At 46.0% G+C, this 16,297-nt stretch overlaps 1 protein-coding gene across 4 annotated transcripts in view; it reads left to right on the top strand.

Annotated features, from left to right (window-relative positions):
- LOC115198848 (scm-like with four MBT domains protein 2) overlaps positions 1-16,297 on the top strand; it is a 45,242-nt gene that overhangs the window by 15,556 nt on the left and 13,389 nt on the right. For 2 of the 4 annotated variants that reach the window (XM_029761191.1, XM_029761189.1), the window contains exons 5-10: positions 238-258; positions 11,242-11,330; positions 13,124-13,367; positions 14,435-14,532; positions 15,526-15,627; positions 15,758-15,988. In XM_029761191.1, coding sequence (XP_029617051.1) covers positions 238-258; positions 11,242-11,330; positions 13,124-13,367; positions 14,435-14,532; positions 15,526-15,627; positions 15,758-15,988 — 785 coding nt within the window. The remainder of the gene's footprint in view (positions 1-237; positions 259-11,241; positions 11,331-13,123; positions 13,368-14,434; positions 14,533-15,525; positions 15,628-15,757; positions 15,989-16,297) is intronic. The other 2 variants (XM_029761192.1, XM_029761190.1) reach the window with 1 other exon arrangement.

The following is a 16,297-nucleotide window of genomic DNA, read 5'->3' as shown; positions in this document are numbered from 1 at the left end:
TGGAAGGCTGTAGTGTCTCACTAAGCTGAGGAAGTAATATTAGGTTACATTTAGACAACCTTTCCTCTTGTTTTCTCCTTGATACGATAATTGATCAAATTAGTGATTGTCCTCTTCATTTCTATTTGTCATCAAGCCTCTTGCATCACGCCAAGCAAAGTGTGTGTATGCGTATATGCATTCCTGCGTGTGTGTGTTTTTATGTTACAGTTACCTCTATTTCTTTTTGTTTCTCAGATAACGTTTACTTAAGAAAAGGTAAGCAGCCCTATCAGTCTTCCTGACTAACTCGCCTGCCTGCCTGCTGGCTCTTCTCAGCAAAGAAAAGTCTAAATAGCATCCTTGGGGCGTCCAACTCCGTCACCCAATTGGAGTTGACATTTAAAACGGTTGTTAGGGTTAGCTAGGGTTTTGGTTATGGTTAGGCTAAGGGTAGGTTAGGGGTTAGGTTTAGGGTAGGGACGTCCCAAGGATTCTGCATATCACTAACCTTCTCAGCATTGCATGTGTGCTTCCTTCTCCTCCTTCCTGTCAGCTTACAGGAAGTTTCCTCAGAGTTTGTTTGACTCTTATACCCCCCCCCACCCTCTGTCTTTCTGCATGCCCCTCTGTATTTCCCCATTTCTGTACCTCTCCCCCACCTATTATTTTGGAGGGAAAGATGTCACTTCTATCTGTATTAGGGTGGTTCTTGAATTACAGTGGCATTTGGGCATGACATTTTGGTAACATCAAATGTACCTCCTTAGGTAAATTAGATTTGTTTTTAAATGGAGGCCACAAATTCTCAAATCTAAGGTCATCAAACCTTAAAAAATGATTTACTGTGAAATGATTAATCATTTTACTCATGTTATTTCCTTTCATTTAAATGAACTAACGCCAAGTGACACTTTGGATTTAGACACCCCAAAGTATTCATGGAATCCTCAAATGTATGGCATTCTAAAGGTGTGATATGCTAATAACTTTCTTTAATATAGACCTGTTCTCCGATAACAGTTTGCCACTGAAACTACTTCAGTAGTTTTTTTTTTGTATCTGTACATTACTTTTCTATTTATATTTTTGACAACTTTTACATTACTACGTTTCTAAAGAAAATGATGTCATTTTTACCGTCTGGTTTGCTTAATATAAGGAATATAAAATGATTTATACTTTTACTTAGTATATATTTTAGCAATTACATTTACTTTTGATGCTTAAGTATATTTAAAACCAAATACTTTTAGACTTTTACTCAAGTAGTATTTTACTGTTCACTTTCACTTGAGTCATTTTCTATTAACGCATCTTTACTTTTACTCATGCTGCTTACGCCAAATCCTGACTCTGCCATCAGCATGACGCAACAGGGACCGGGATTGCATGCCCACTGAAGCTGCTTCTTGTTTTTAGCTGATAGGAGTGGAACCCGGTGTGGTCTGCTGCAATAGCCCATCCGTGACGAGGACCGCCGAGTTGTGCATTCCATTCTGCACACCACTGTTGTACTACGCTGGTATTTGCCTGTTGGTGGCCCGCCTGTTAGCTTGCGCGATTCTTGCCGTTCTCCTTCGACCTCTCATCAGCGAGCTGATGTCCACCGGACTGCCCCTGATTGGATGTTTTTGGTTTGTTGCACCATTCTCGGTAAACCTTAGACAAAGTCGAGCTTGAAAAGCCCAGGAGACCGGCCGTTTCTGAGAGCCTAGAACCGGTGCGCCTGGCACAGACGATCATACCACGCTCAGTCGCTTAGGTCACTAGTTATTCCCATTCTAACGTTCAATCGAACAGTAAATGGATGCCTCGATGCCTGTCTGCCTGCTTTATATAGCAAGCCACATCCACGTGACCCACTGTCTGTAGGAGCGAACCATTTTTGTGAATGGGGTGGTGTACCTAAAAAGACTGGCCACTGAGTGTATGTTTTCTTAATAAATAACAGTTAAATAAAACACAAAATGCATTATTTGTCATGTTAAATCGTTTTTAAATGGTGCCAAAGTCAAGCAACAGCATTTACCACCACAATTCAAAAATGACCCATTTATTTATTTTTATCCTAGCAACGGTATTCTCAAGTTTAGGATGTGCATATCACCTTCTCGTTCCACAAGTGTGTATTACCAGAATTAAACTCTCTCAGACCATCTTCCACTAGACAGCATGTGTCTCAGCCTCGTTTCTTAGCTTGTCTAGACACTGCTGACACTCTGCCTGCTCGGCACATTCTAAGACACATTCTCAAAATTCACCAGGATTCCTACTCCAGAATTACCTGTGTGTGTGTGTGTGTGTGTGTGTGTGAGGCTCTACATTTTATATTTTTAATTGGTAGCACTGGTGCGCCTAACTTAAAGTTAGAAGCACCACTCTTAAATGTGCACACAATGCCACAGATGTCTTCAGTTTTAAGGGAGCATGCAATTCTCATGCTGATTGCAGGAATGTCCACCAGAACTGTTGCCAGAGAATTTTAATGTTCATTTACCATAAGCCGACTCCAACGTCATTTTAGAGAAACGTCCAACCGGTCTCACAACTGCAGACCACGTGTAACCATGCAAGCCTAGGACCTCCCCATCCGGCTTCTTCACCTGTGGTATCGTCTGAGACCAGCCACCCAGACAGCTGATGAAACTGTGGGTTTGCACAACCGAAGAATTTCTGCACAAACTGTCTCAGGGGAGCTAATCTAAATGCTCGTCGACCTCACCGGGGTCTTGACCTGACTGCAGTTCGGTGTCGTAACCTACTTCAGTCGGTAAATGCTCACCTTCGATGGCCACTGGTTTCACCTGGGCGAGCGGTTTGCTGATGTCAACGTTGTGAACTGAGTGGTCCAAGGTGGCGGTAGGGTTATGGTATGGGAAGGCATAAGCTATGGACATTTTATCAATGGCATTATGGCAATTTGAATACACAGAGATACCGTGACGAGATCCTGAGTCCCATTGTCTAGCCATTCATCCGCCGCCATCACCTCATGTTTCAGCATGATCATGCATGGCCCCATGTCACAAGGATCTGTACACAATTCCTTCATGGGCTGCATACTCACCAGACATGTCACCCATTGAGCATGTTTGGGATGCTCTCGATCGACGTGTACGACAGCGTGTTTCAGTTCCCGCCGATATCCAGCAACTTCTGTCATTGAAGAGGAGTGGGACAACATTCCGCCGGCCACAATCAACAGCCTGATCAACTCTATGCGAAGGAGATGTTTTGCGCTGCATGAGGCAAATGTTGGTCACATCAGATACTGACTGGTTTTCTGATCCACACCCCTACCTTTTTTTTAAAGGTATCTGTGACCAACAGATGCATATCTGTATTCCCAGTCATGTGAAATCCATAGATTAGAGCCTAATGAATTTATTTCAATTGACTGATTTCCTTATATGAACTGTCAAATCTTTGAAATTGTTGCATGTTGCGTTTCTATTTTTGTTCAGTGTAGATTAAAACGCTTTGGGGAACTGCTGGAATCATAGAAACAGAAAAGATGATTGTAATTGTATGGTTGGTGTTTGGCATGACAACAAATTAGGTAGGATTTATGACAGGGTAGGAACCAAAGTGCTGGTCAGTGTTTCCCAGGGGACCCTAATAGCATTTGAATAGATGCATAGTTCTATTTAGACACAGATTTTAGAATAGGCTATCTGATTCAGAACATGCCCTTGAACAAACAACATGCTGATCAACATGCTGATTTATACCAACACTGGTAGCAACCTGTATTAAAGCTAATGTTTGCTTTGCCCTAGCTAGTGCATTTTAAGTAAAGGTAGCGTTAGTGATGAGTTTCTTTAGGCTAACTGGTGTTTTGCAAGGAGCAAGATTCACAAACTATTATTATAATAGAGAAAATTCATATTTAGAAGCAATGTGGAAAGCAGCGTCGTTGTTGTTTTGGAACAATCTGAGTGACAGGCTGAGAGAAGCAGTCAAGGCGTGGAGAAACTGTCTGTGTGCTGCTTCCCTGTTGAGTGACAGGCTTCAGCCTGTCTTGTTTCAAATCGAATTTTATGTGTCACACGCGCCGAATACAACAGGAAACCTTACAGTGAAATGCTGACTTACAAGCCCTTAACCAACAATGCAGTTTTAAGAGAAATAAGTGAAATGCTTAAAGAGCAGCAGTAAAAGAACAGTAGCGAGGCTATATACAGGGGGTACCGGAACAGAGTCAATGTGGAGGCTATATACAGGGGGTACCGGAACAGAGTCAATGTGGAGGCTATATACAGGGGGTACCGGAACAGAGTCAATGTGGAGGCTATATACAGGGGGTACCGGAACAGAGTCAATGTGGAGGCTATATACAGGGGGTACCGGAACAGAGTCAATGTGGAGGCTATATACAGGGGGTACCGGAACAGAGTCAATGTGGAGGCTATATACGGGGGTACCGGAACAGAGTCAATGTGGAGGCTATATACAGGGGGTACCGGAACAGAGTCAATGTGGAGGCTATATACAGGGGGTACCGGAACAGAGTCAATGTGGAGGCTATATACAGGGGGTACCGGAACAGAGTCAATGTGGAGGCTATATACAGGGGGTACCGGAACAGAGTCAATGTGGAGGCTATATACAGGGGGTACCGGAACAGAGTCAATGTGGAGGCTATATACAGGGGGTACCGGAACAGAGTCAATGTGGAGGCTATATACAGGGGGTACCGGAACAGAGTCAATGTGGAGGCTATATACAGGGGGTACCGGAACAGAGTCAATGTGGAGGCTATATACAGGGGGTACCGGAACAGAGTCAATGTGGAGGCTATATACAGGGGGTACCGGAACAGAGTCAATGTGGAGGCTATATACAGGGGGTACCGGTACAGAGTCAATGTGGAGGCTATATACAGGGGGTACCGGAACAGAGTCAATGTGGAGGCTATATACAGGGGGGTACCGGAACAGAGTCAATGTGGAGGCTATATACAGGGGGTACCGGAACAGAGTCAATGTGGAGGCTATATACAGGGGGTACCGGAACAGAGTCAATGTGGAGGCTATATACAGGGGGTACCGGTACCGAGTCAATGTGGAGGCTATATACAGGGGGTACCGGAACAGAGTCAATGTGGAGGCTATATACAGGGGGTACCGGAACAGAGTCAATGTGGAGGCTATATACAGGGGGTACCGGAACAGAGTCAATGTGGAGGCTATATACAGGGGGTACCGGAACAGAGTCAATGTGGAGGCTATATACAGGGGGGTACCGGAACAGAGTCAATGTGGAGGCTATATACAGGGGGTACCGGAACAGAGTCAATGTGGAGGCTATATACAGGGGGTACCGGAACAGAGTCAATGTGGAGGCTATATACAGGGGGTACCGGAACAGAGTCAATGTGGAGGCTATATACAGGGGGGGTACCGGAACAGAGTCAATGTGGAGGCTATATACAGGGGGGTACCGGAACAGAGTCAATGTGGAGGCTATATACAGGGGGTACCGGAACAGAGTCAATGTGGAGGCTATATACAGGGGGTACCGGAACAGAGTCAATGTGGAGGCTATATACAGGGGCGTACCGGAACAGAGTCAATGTGGAGGCTATATACAGGGGGTACGGTACCGAGTCAATGTGGAGGCTATATACAGGGGGTACCGGTACCGAGTCAATGTGGAGGCTATATACAGGGGGTACCGGAACAGAGTCAATGTGGAGGCTATATACAGGGTACCGGAACAGAGTCAATGTGGAGGCTATATACAGGGTACCGGAACAGAGTCAATGTGGAGGCTATATACAGGGGGTACCGGAACAGAGTCAATGTGGAGGCTATATACAGGGGGTACCGGAACAGAGTCAATGTGGAGGCTATATACAGGGGGTACCGGAACAGAGTCAATGTGGAGGCTATATACAGGAGGTGCCGGTACAGAGTCAATGTGGAGGCTATATACAGGGGGTGCCGGAACAGAGTCAATGTGGAGGCTATATACAGGGGGTACCGGAACAGAGTCAATGTGGAGGCTATATACAGGGGGTACCGGTACCGAGTCAATGTGGAGGCTATATACAGGGGGTACCGGTACCGAGTCAATGTGGAGGCTATATACAGGGGGTACCGGTACCGAGTCAATGTGGAGGCTATATACAGGGTACCGGAACAGAGTCAATGTGGAGGCTATATACAGGGTACCGGAACAGAGTCAATGTGGAGGCTATATACAGGGGGTACCGGAACAGAGTCAATGTGGAGGCTATATACAGGGGGTACCGGAACAGAGTCAATGTGGAGGCTATATACAGGGGGTACCGGAACAGAGTCAATGTGGAGGCTATATACAGGAGGTGCCGGTACAGAGTCAATGTGGAGGCTATATACAGGGGGTACCGGAACAGAGTCAATGTGGAGGCTATATACAGGGGGTACCGGAACAGAGTCAATGTGGAGGCTATATACAGGGGGTACCGGAACAGAGTCAATGTGGAGGCTATATACAGGGGGTACCGGAACAGAGTCAATGTGGAGGCTATATACAGGGGGTACCGGAACAGAGTCAATGTGGAGGCTATATACAGGGGGTACCGGAACAGAGGCAATGTGGAGGCTATATACAGGGGGTACCGGAACAGAGTCAATGTGGAGGCTATATACAGGGGGTACCGGAACAGAGTCAATGTGGAGGCTATATACAGGGGGTACCGGAACAGAGTCAATGTGGAGGCTATATACAGGGGGTACCGGAACAGAGTCAATGTGGAGGCTATATACAGGGGGTACCGGTACAGAGTCAATGTGGAGGCTATATACAGGGGGTACCGGAACAGAGTCAATGTGGAGGCTATATACAGGGGGTACCGGAACAGAGTCAATGTGGAGGCTATATACAGGGGGTACTGGTACAATGTGGAGGCTATATACAGGGGGTACCGCTACAGAGTCAATGTGGAGGCTATATACAGGGGGTACCGCTACAGAGTCATTGTGGAGGCTATATACAGGGGGTACCGGTACAGAGTCATTGTGGAGGCTATATACAGGGGGTACCGGTACCGAGTCAATGTGGAGGCTATATACAGGAGGTACCGCTACAGAGTCAATGTGGAGGTTATATACACGGGGTACCGGTACAGAGTCATTGTGGAGGCTATATACAGGGGGTACCGGAACAGAGTCAATGTGGAGGCTATATACAGGGGGTACCGGAACAGAGTCAATGTGGAGGCTATATACAGGGGGTACTGGTACAATGTGGAGGCTATATACAGGGGGTACCGGTACAGAGTCATTGTGGAGGCTATATACAGGGGGTACCGGTACAGAGTCAATGTGGAGGCTATATACAGGAGGTACCGGTACAGAGTCGGTGTGGAGGCTATATACAGGAGGTACCGCTACAGAGTCAATGTGGAGGCTATATACACGGGGTACCGGTAGAGTCATTGTGGAGGCTATATACACGGGGTACCGGAACAGAGTCATTGTGGAGGCTATATACAGGAGGTGCCGGTACAGAGTCATTGTGGAGGCTATATACAGGGGGTACCGGTACAGAGTCGGTGTGGAGGCTATATACAGGGGGTACCGGTACAGAGTCGGTGTGCCGGGGCACCGGTTAGTCCAGGTAATTGAGGTAATATGTACATGTAGGTATAGTTAAAGTAACTATGCATAGATAATAAACAGAGAGCAGTGTTGCAGCGAAAAAATGTGAAGAGTAACAATATTTCATGTTTGGCTGCATATGCAAGCCCTGTGTGTGTGTGTGTGTGTGTGCGCGCTTGTTTGTTTGCATTCCTGTGTGGGTTTGTGTCAGGAGCTTTGAAGGTATCACAAGTTTAGTCATGTGATAACAGCGCCGCTCTCAGAACCCCACAGAGGTCATTTGCATAATGCATTCACCAGACTCACTCCTTCCTGCCAGGACCTGCTAGAGAGGAGGCGCTGAGATGGGGCTCAGGCCTACTTCACAGCTCTCTGTGTGTATGAACACTCTTGACCTGCCTCTGTCCTTAATAGTGCATGAATGAATCCTTAGTTGGCAGGAAGGACTACACACTCGTATCAACGTGGTCAAAGACAAGCCAACTAACACAAGGCAGTCAGAAAGAGCAGGTCAGGACTGATTTGATACCCAAATGACCCATCCTGCCCATCTCCACCACCTGTTTTGCGACCGCTTTGTATTTACTTGGTGTGTAGTGTAGTATAGTGTGGATGGGTGTAGTCCCATCTCCCTAACTCATTTGCTTTTGTCCATTTTCATTATGATTATATACCTAGTGTTGGATGTATTTAGTGTGGGCCAGTCTTGTTCTCTACCTAGCCCAGGTGATATTAGGTTTAGTCATGCATGTCATTATAGCAGCCATTTACAAATGCCCCGCCCCACCCCACCTACACACACTTCTCACACACACTCTTAACACACACTCTTAACCCCTTACGTCCTGGGGCAGTAAATTCACCGCACTTACTGTAAACACATCTGAGCTAATTCATATTTCATGGCTGTCTTTTATTCACTCCTGACTTCTCACCAACATGGCTTTACATTAACGGTTAACATCACTAGCTAGGGCGTCTCCCTCGTCGTAAAAAAAACACCCGCCTACACATGATTTAGCCTATCACAGCAGAGAGGTGTCTGTCTGTCCTGTTGGCTGTCCTTCAGTGACTATTGAGCTACAGTTCTGACTATAAATAACATTCACCTGTATCTCTGCTGTTGATTTTTGTCTCTCTACTTTGAGTATTTTGGCATTTTTCTAAAAGGTAGTTTGTTGTCTCCAACCCACCTGGTTAAACAATGGGGTACTTATGTACTAGCAGTAGATCATTAGGTTGTTCCTGGTAGATATTAAACCCTGATATAGGGTCTGTGGTTATACTAGTAATTCAGTCTTACAAGACCCCCAGAAGACTTGGTAGATAGATTGTATCTCAGTGTGGTTTACTATGCCACTGTAATAATAATGACTAGATAAGCACTGTGTGAGACTGAGAATAAATCGTCTCATTTGGTCCCATTAGCCCTGATTAGAATCTGCTGTACTGCTGTGATCACAGATGAAAACATCCCTCCCTGCCATGATACAGGCCAGACTTGTTCTTTTAATAATCGCTTTGATTCTCTTAAATACGCTTTTGAATTAGCCTTCACTGTCTGTTTACACAATGGCTTGTTGTTGGATATGCAAATCTGTTTTTTTTTGTATGTTGGATATTTGTTTGGATGTCTCCCAGTATAGCAAAAGCTAGGAGAGAGAGAGAAAAGAGAGGAGAGGATTGGGGGAGGGGAGAAGACGAAAGATAGAAAAGGGGAGAGGGGGTTCTCTTCAAAGTAAATTATGCCGTTATTGTTTTGTGGAAGTCAGGATTTGCCTCAGTGTCTATCGCCTGGAGGATGGGCAAGAAAAAGGAAGCAAAAAATATAATTTACATGCAAACTAGTACTGTAACTACACTCTGGACCGGAGGGAGCCGAGGAGGGAGAGGGGGATGGGCAGAAGTTCAGATGCCGAAGCAGCAGCCTGCATTCTGCTCTGTGGCCTATTCTAAATGGCTTGATGACTAATCTAGGAGGATCTGTAAAAATAGTTGATCTATTTCTGCACACCGGAGATCAATAGGAGCAGTGTGTGTGTGTGTGTGTGTGTGTGTGTGTGTGGAAAAAAACACTATTATTAACCAGGGGTGGTGTGGAGAGATGCACTGGGGCAGAGGGACATTATTTGCAACCGTATTTGCACCATGCATGGAAAAAAGGATCAGCCATGTCCCGAGACAGACAGACAGAGTGATTTGTTTTTAGGAAAATTAATTGACTGTTTCTCTAAATCGGACTCATCTGGCTTCAGAAGAATATACTAATGAGAGAATATAAAATGAGGGAAAAATACCTCTGTTCTCTCCCATAGGAATGAATTATTCTATTTGTTTTCTAAGTGTGGCGTGGCTTAATAACAGATAGCGGTGTAATCCTCCATGATCTAGGCTACTGCTGGCCACTAGTCATTCTACTGTGACTCATCTCACCATGCCCCGTTGAGTCAGATATTCTCCGAATTTTTGCGTCCAGTTGGTGACTGTAAACCTAGAGCATTAGATGTAGATGTCTTTGGAGAGGGGTGGATAACTCATCACTTAAAAATAGATTAGTTGTGTGTGTGTGTGTGTGTGATTTAGTAGGACCACCGAGTTTCAAAACCACAGAGCCTCTAAACATCGCGAGACTTCCAGACAACAATTGCGAAACCGACCAAGCAGACCAGGCCGGTTTTTGGGGTTTGAGAAGTCAATGAGAGAAGTGAAAAATGATGTGTCAAACATGAGGCCTGCGTAATGACTTGGGTTGTCAATTCATTTTGGCCCGCTTCCATACCGCCCGCGATGCGCTGCACCACAAGTCGCAGCAAGCACTGCCAACGTGCTGCATGCCAAATGGCAGTGTCTGGCCCGCAAAATCATTGGAGTTTTTTTCAAAATGGCCCTTGTGCTGATTTAAGTTTGACACCCCTGCCTTAGCTGTTCATTTTCTTGAAATCTAAAAGCACAACCTCGATTGGAGCAAATGTCTTCAGTAGTTGAACATGTTATTACTCCAACCTCGTGAAAGTGACAAACTGAAACGTTTTAATTTGAGTCAAAAACAACTTTATATCGAAGAAGGGCCTTTGATTTGACGGCCAGCACATACGCAGTCCGGTGTGAGGCGACCGTTAAACCCGATGAAGTGTTTCTACGCGTGAGTTTAGCTAGCCAATGTCGCCATGACATCGCCTACAAGTGTGTTCGGGGATTTCTATTGGAGTAGCAGTTTCTGCCCATCTTCATACTGTACTGGCTTTGGTAGACCTGTGTAGACCTGTGGGGAAGTCACTAGTCAGCGTGGAGTCGAAGTAAAATCAAGACCCACAATGCACCATGAATTAAACATCACTACTGTTGCACTGTGGGAAACAGAAAGTGGAGTAAACAAACATGTCCTATGCAAATGAGCGGGAACCAACCGTTTAAATGGTTCTGGAGAGGGTAATACGTGTGTGTGTGTGTGTGTTCGTTCATGCCTGCCTTTCTCTACCATGCTCCCATTGTATCTCTCAACACCTGTTTATGTGGACTGCTCTGTACTGTAGTGCTCTGTATCTAACTGTTTTCTGCTGTTGTTCACTGCTTAGCCTGGTGCTAATATATGTAATTGCATTGTCATGTATGGTTTCACTAGCACAGCACAGTATATTTGACCGTCCGTCTCTCCCTCTGTTCTGTCTTGTAGCCATCAAGGAGAAGTACAGTGACTGGACAGATTTTCTCATCCAGGACTTGACTGGCTCACGGACCGCACCAGCAAACCTACTGGAAGGGGTGAGTACTGTCTCAGTGGGAGTGTGACGGAGAACGAGATGGAGAGAACGAGGGAGAGAGATAATGAGACTGTGTACAGCCGTGTATTAACCATCAACACATTTAGAGCTTTAGCTAATCTGTTGAGCTCTGTATGAAAAGCGGAAGTTTCACCCCAGATGATACCAGTTCCCTTTCAAAGAGGGGAAATCACACATGCAGTGCCGTCAAAAAATTCATACCCCTTGACTTATTCCGTATTGTGTTGTCTTACAGCCTGAATTCAAAAATGGATTACATTTATTTTTGTTCTCAACCATCTACACACAATACCCCCACAATCACTAAGGGAAAATAGGATTTCAGAAATGTTAGCAAATGTATTGAAAATGAAATACAGAAATATCTCATTCACATAATTATTCACTAGTCAATACATGTTAGAATAACCTTTGGCAGTGATTTACAGCTGTGAGCATTTCTGGGTAAGTCTCTAAGCGCTTTACACACCTGGATTTGACAGATTTTGCACATTATTCTTTAAAATATTCTTCAAGCTCTGTCAAGTTGGTTGTTGATCATTGCTAGACAGCCACTTTCAAGTCTTGCCATAGATTTTCGAGCCGATTTAAGACAAAACTGTAACTAGGCAACTCAGGAACATTCAATGTCGTCTTAGTAAGAAACTCCAATGTATATTTGGCCTTGTATTTTAGGTTATTGCCCTGCTGAAAGGTGAATTTATCTCCCAGTGTCTGGTGAAAATCAGACTGAACCAGGTTTTCCTCTAGGATTTTGCCTGTGCTTAGCTCTATTCCGTTTCTTTTAAGATATTCTTTGAAGAGGTAGGGTTTCAGGTGCTTTCGGAAGATGGGCAGGGACTTTCAGTTTCAGCTGTCCTAACTTTAGGGGGATGCTGGCTCTGGAAGAGCTTGGACTGGGCTGAGCGGAAGCTGCCCTCCCATAGGGATGGGACGGCCAAGGGACCGGAGGTGGCAGAAAGGAGTGCTCGGGTTGGGGTGTGTAGGATTTGAGCATAGCCTGAAGTTAGGGAGGGGTAGTTCCTCTTGCTGCTCCGTAGGTACGCACCATGGTCTTGTAGTGGATGCTAGCTTCGACCTGAAGCCAATGGAGTGTGCGAAGGAGCGGGATGACATGGGAGAGTTTGGGGAGATGCAGGAGTCCAGACGGGAGATGACAAGTGCCTAGATTAGGACCTGCGCAGCTTCCTGCGTGTGGTAGGGTCATACTCTACGGATATTGTAGAGCATGAACCTGCAGGATGGAGTCATTGCTTTGATGTTTGCAGAGAACGACAGGGTGTTGTCGAGGGTCACGCCAAGGTTCTTTGTACTCTGGGAGGGCGACACTGTGGAGTTGTGATCTGTGATGGAGAGGTCTTTCAGCCGGCAGGCCTTCCCCGGTAGGAAGAGCAGCTTCGTCTTGTTGAGCTTGAGGTGGTGGGCCGACATCCAAGCTAAGATATCTGCCAGGCATGCAGAGATGCATGTCGCCAACTGGGTGTCAGAAAGGGGGGAAGGAGAAAAGTAGTTGAGTGTCATCTGCATAGCAATGATAAGAGAGACCATGTGAGGATATGACAGAGCCCAGTGGCTTGGTGTATAGAGAGAAGAGGAGAGGGCCTCGAACTGAGCCCTGGGGGACACCATCCATTTTAAATTCAGGCTACAACACAACAAAATGTGGAAAAAGTCAAGGGGTGTGAATACTTTCTGAAGGCACTGTACACACAGATTTGAATACTTTCCATCAATTCCCTCTTCTCCTCTCCGTCTTCCCATCCTTCTCTCTAGCCTCTGAGGGGGAAGAACACAGTGGATCTGATTGTGGAGGGTTCGGTGATGGAGGTACGGGACCTCACTGACCCCTTCCTCTACTGGGCTGCCCGCGTCGCCCAGAACATTGGTGGGAGGCTCCGCCTGCGCCATGTGGGACTCCAAGTCGACACCCACGACACCTGGCTGTTCTACCTCGACGTGAGGCTCCGCCCACTGGGCTGGGCTCAGGAGAACCGCCTGTCACTGGAGCCCCCAGCAGGTAAGGGTGAGGGGTCATAGCTGCATGGAGGTAGGGGCTCTGGGTCACATTCAGCTGTGGTAGTGGTAGTTTTAAGTGCTGGGCTGAAACAAAAACCTGCAACTTTCCAGGACTCTCCAACTCTATTGGATTTACGGATTATTACGGGTTACTTATGAATTGTATCCCATGAGAGCCATAGATTAGGATCAAATGGTAACCTTGATGTAGTGAGGATCAAAGTTACGCCCACACATAATCATCTATCATGTGTCAACGTTTTTATGACTGCTTTACACCGTTCAGAGCAGCTGGGAGTTTCCCTTCTCTCTGTTCAATATCATAAACCACCATCTCTGTCTGTCTGTCTCTCTGTCTGTCTCTCTGTCTGTCTCTCTGTCTGTCTCTCTGTCTGTCTCTCTGTCTGTCTCTCTGTCTGTCTGTCTGTCTGTCTCTTTCTCTGTCTCTCTGAATGACTCAACATGTTGGCTTCTGTTCATATTCAAGATCTTTCAGTTTCAACTTCTACAGAACTGATGACTTTGTCAAAAAATGCCTTTCCACAGAACGCAACACACTTGCAATGACACACAAACATGTTCCTTCAGACATACATATATACCGGTCGACTGTTTGGACATAAAATGGAACTCCACCAAACTTTAGAAATCTCGTCTCCAAATGATCAATAGAAATCCAAATGAGTGTATCCAGTCTCAGCAGTAGTTCTAGTTAAGCCAGTTTGTAGAGAGTGGGAAGGGGAGGGTCATGTGGTCGTAAGACGTATTCCTTTAAATGGCATTTGATTAAAAAACAAAAAGACATTTGGGAAACACTGGGAGAGGTTTTATTAAAGGGATAGTGTGAGATGTTTGCAATGAAGCCCTTTCTACTAACCCAGAGTCAGATGAACCCATGGACACCATTTTTATGTCTGCATGCAGTTTGAAGGAAGTTAAAGGTAGTTTTGTGAGCCATTGCTGAATATATCCCTTTAAATAAACATTTGGGAGAGATTTGTAAGGTCTTTAATTTGATGCTGAGTTTCAGAGAGTCATATTCTGACTGTCATCTCTCTCTCGTCTCAGAGTTGCGTGGCCTGAAGAGCGCCCTTGAGTGGCAGGAGGCCCTGGAGGTGGCGCGGAGCGAGGCCCAGCAGAACCCACTGCCCCTGGAGGTGTTTAAGGTGAGGGTCAGCCACACAGGAAGTAGCCCTGTGACACAGGAAGTACTTCTACACACAACCGACTTCATGTGTACTCTTGTGCAGGTTCGTCAGTTCCCGTGACCATTCTTACTGTGTGTGCTATCAGGCCATGTGGGGCTGGTGGTTTAACAGTTACACAAATCAAATACTCACTTAATCAATGTCGCCAAACCCCTGAGTTCCAATCAGTCATTTAACAGACAATATCATGTTGTTATCAGATTCCACTCAACCCAGTCAAAACTCTTCTCTGTCCTGGCTCCCCAATGGTCAAACAAGCTACCCCCTTTTTTTTTAATGATACTTTAAAGAGTATCATAAATAAATCCCATGGTAAACAAAAGCACTGACTTTTGCGAGTAACTACTTTGTTGAGGGAAAATGTACTTGCTACGACTGTGATGTGTTGTCTCACCGAGCTATCTTAAGATGAGAGCACCATCTGTAAGTCACTCTGCATAAGAGCGTCTGCTGAATAACTCAAATGTCACTGTAAAATGTTTATGCTACGTGGCTCAGACACCTCTCCTCCTATCTGTGGGTGTGTTTTATTGTGTGGTTGTGTTTTATTGTGTGGTTGTGTTTTACTGTGTGGGTGGTTTATGGTGTGTGTGTGTGGTGATAAGCTGCTGTATTTCCCACGCCCCTCTTAAGTCTGGGTGTGTACCTGTCGTACAGACGACAGTGATCTGGCTGGACCTGTCTGATGGGCTGGACCTGTCTGATGGGCTCGCTCTATCTGTCCCTATAGGTCAAACACACCTGTCACAGACAGTTAGTTAGACTCACATAGCCATTATTTGATCTAACTCAGAGCATATTTGGGCGGTTGAGCAGACTAGTCAGTAATATCAAAGTAATAACATTTTAATTATATAGCCTAGCCCCACTGCTTAGTGTTTGTTAACAAAGGCTGTTTGCAGTGATCATTAAAAGACGTGTGTGTTTTCCACGGTGACCCGGTTGTTTCAGGACCATGCAGACCTGACCAAGCACTCCTTCCGGGCGGGGATGAAGCTCGAGATGGTGTCGCCGTCGGAACCGTTCCACATCTGCCCTGTATCTGTCACACAGGTGGGCCTACCTGACCATCTCAAACCTTAGCCAACTCTATCAAACCCCACCAAACAGTATCCAACCTAGCCATACCCTTAAAAGTGTTTCGATGTGTTAATGCAGCTATGGTAATAATGGCTCTCTATAGGTCTACAATGAGCACTACTTCCAGGTCACAGTGGATGACTTCACTCCAGAGGCCACACCCCAGTCCCTGGTGTGCCATTCTGAGTCGCCGGGCATCCTCCCCGTCCAGTGGTGTCTGAAGAATGGGATTGGTCTAGAGCGGCCCAGGGGCTACCTGAGCCAGGACTTTGATTGGGCGGACTACCTGAAACAGAGCGGGACTGAGACCGCCCCCGATGCATGCTTCCCCGACGTAAGATACTTTTGCTTCCTTCCTCCTTCAGTTCCTTGCCTCATCCTTCTCTCTCCATCCCTCTCCTCTTCCCTCTCTCCATGCCTCTTCTCCCCACTGTCCTCATCCTTCTCTCCATCCCTCTCCTCCCCCTCTCTTCCTCCCTCTTGTCGTCCCTGTGCCCACCCCCCTTAAAGCTGCATTATGTCACTTTTTAGACGACCCGACCAAATTCACATAGAAATGTCAGTCATAGATCTGTCATTATCATTGAAAGCAAGTCTAAGAAGCCCTGGGTCTGTTCTATGTGCACTGGTGTTCACAGCTTTA

This window comes from Salmo trutta, chromosome 8 (genome assembly GCF_901001165.1).
Source record: "Salmo trutta chromosome 8, fSalTru1.1, whole genome shotgun sequence".
Taxonomy (NCBI): domain Eukaryota; kingdom Metazoa; phylum Chordata; class Actinopteri; order Salmoniformes; family Salmonidae; genus Salmo; species Salmo trutta.
Note: the sequence above shows the minus strand (reverse complement) of the source record. Positions and strands in the feature narration are given on the sequence as shown.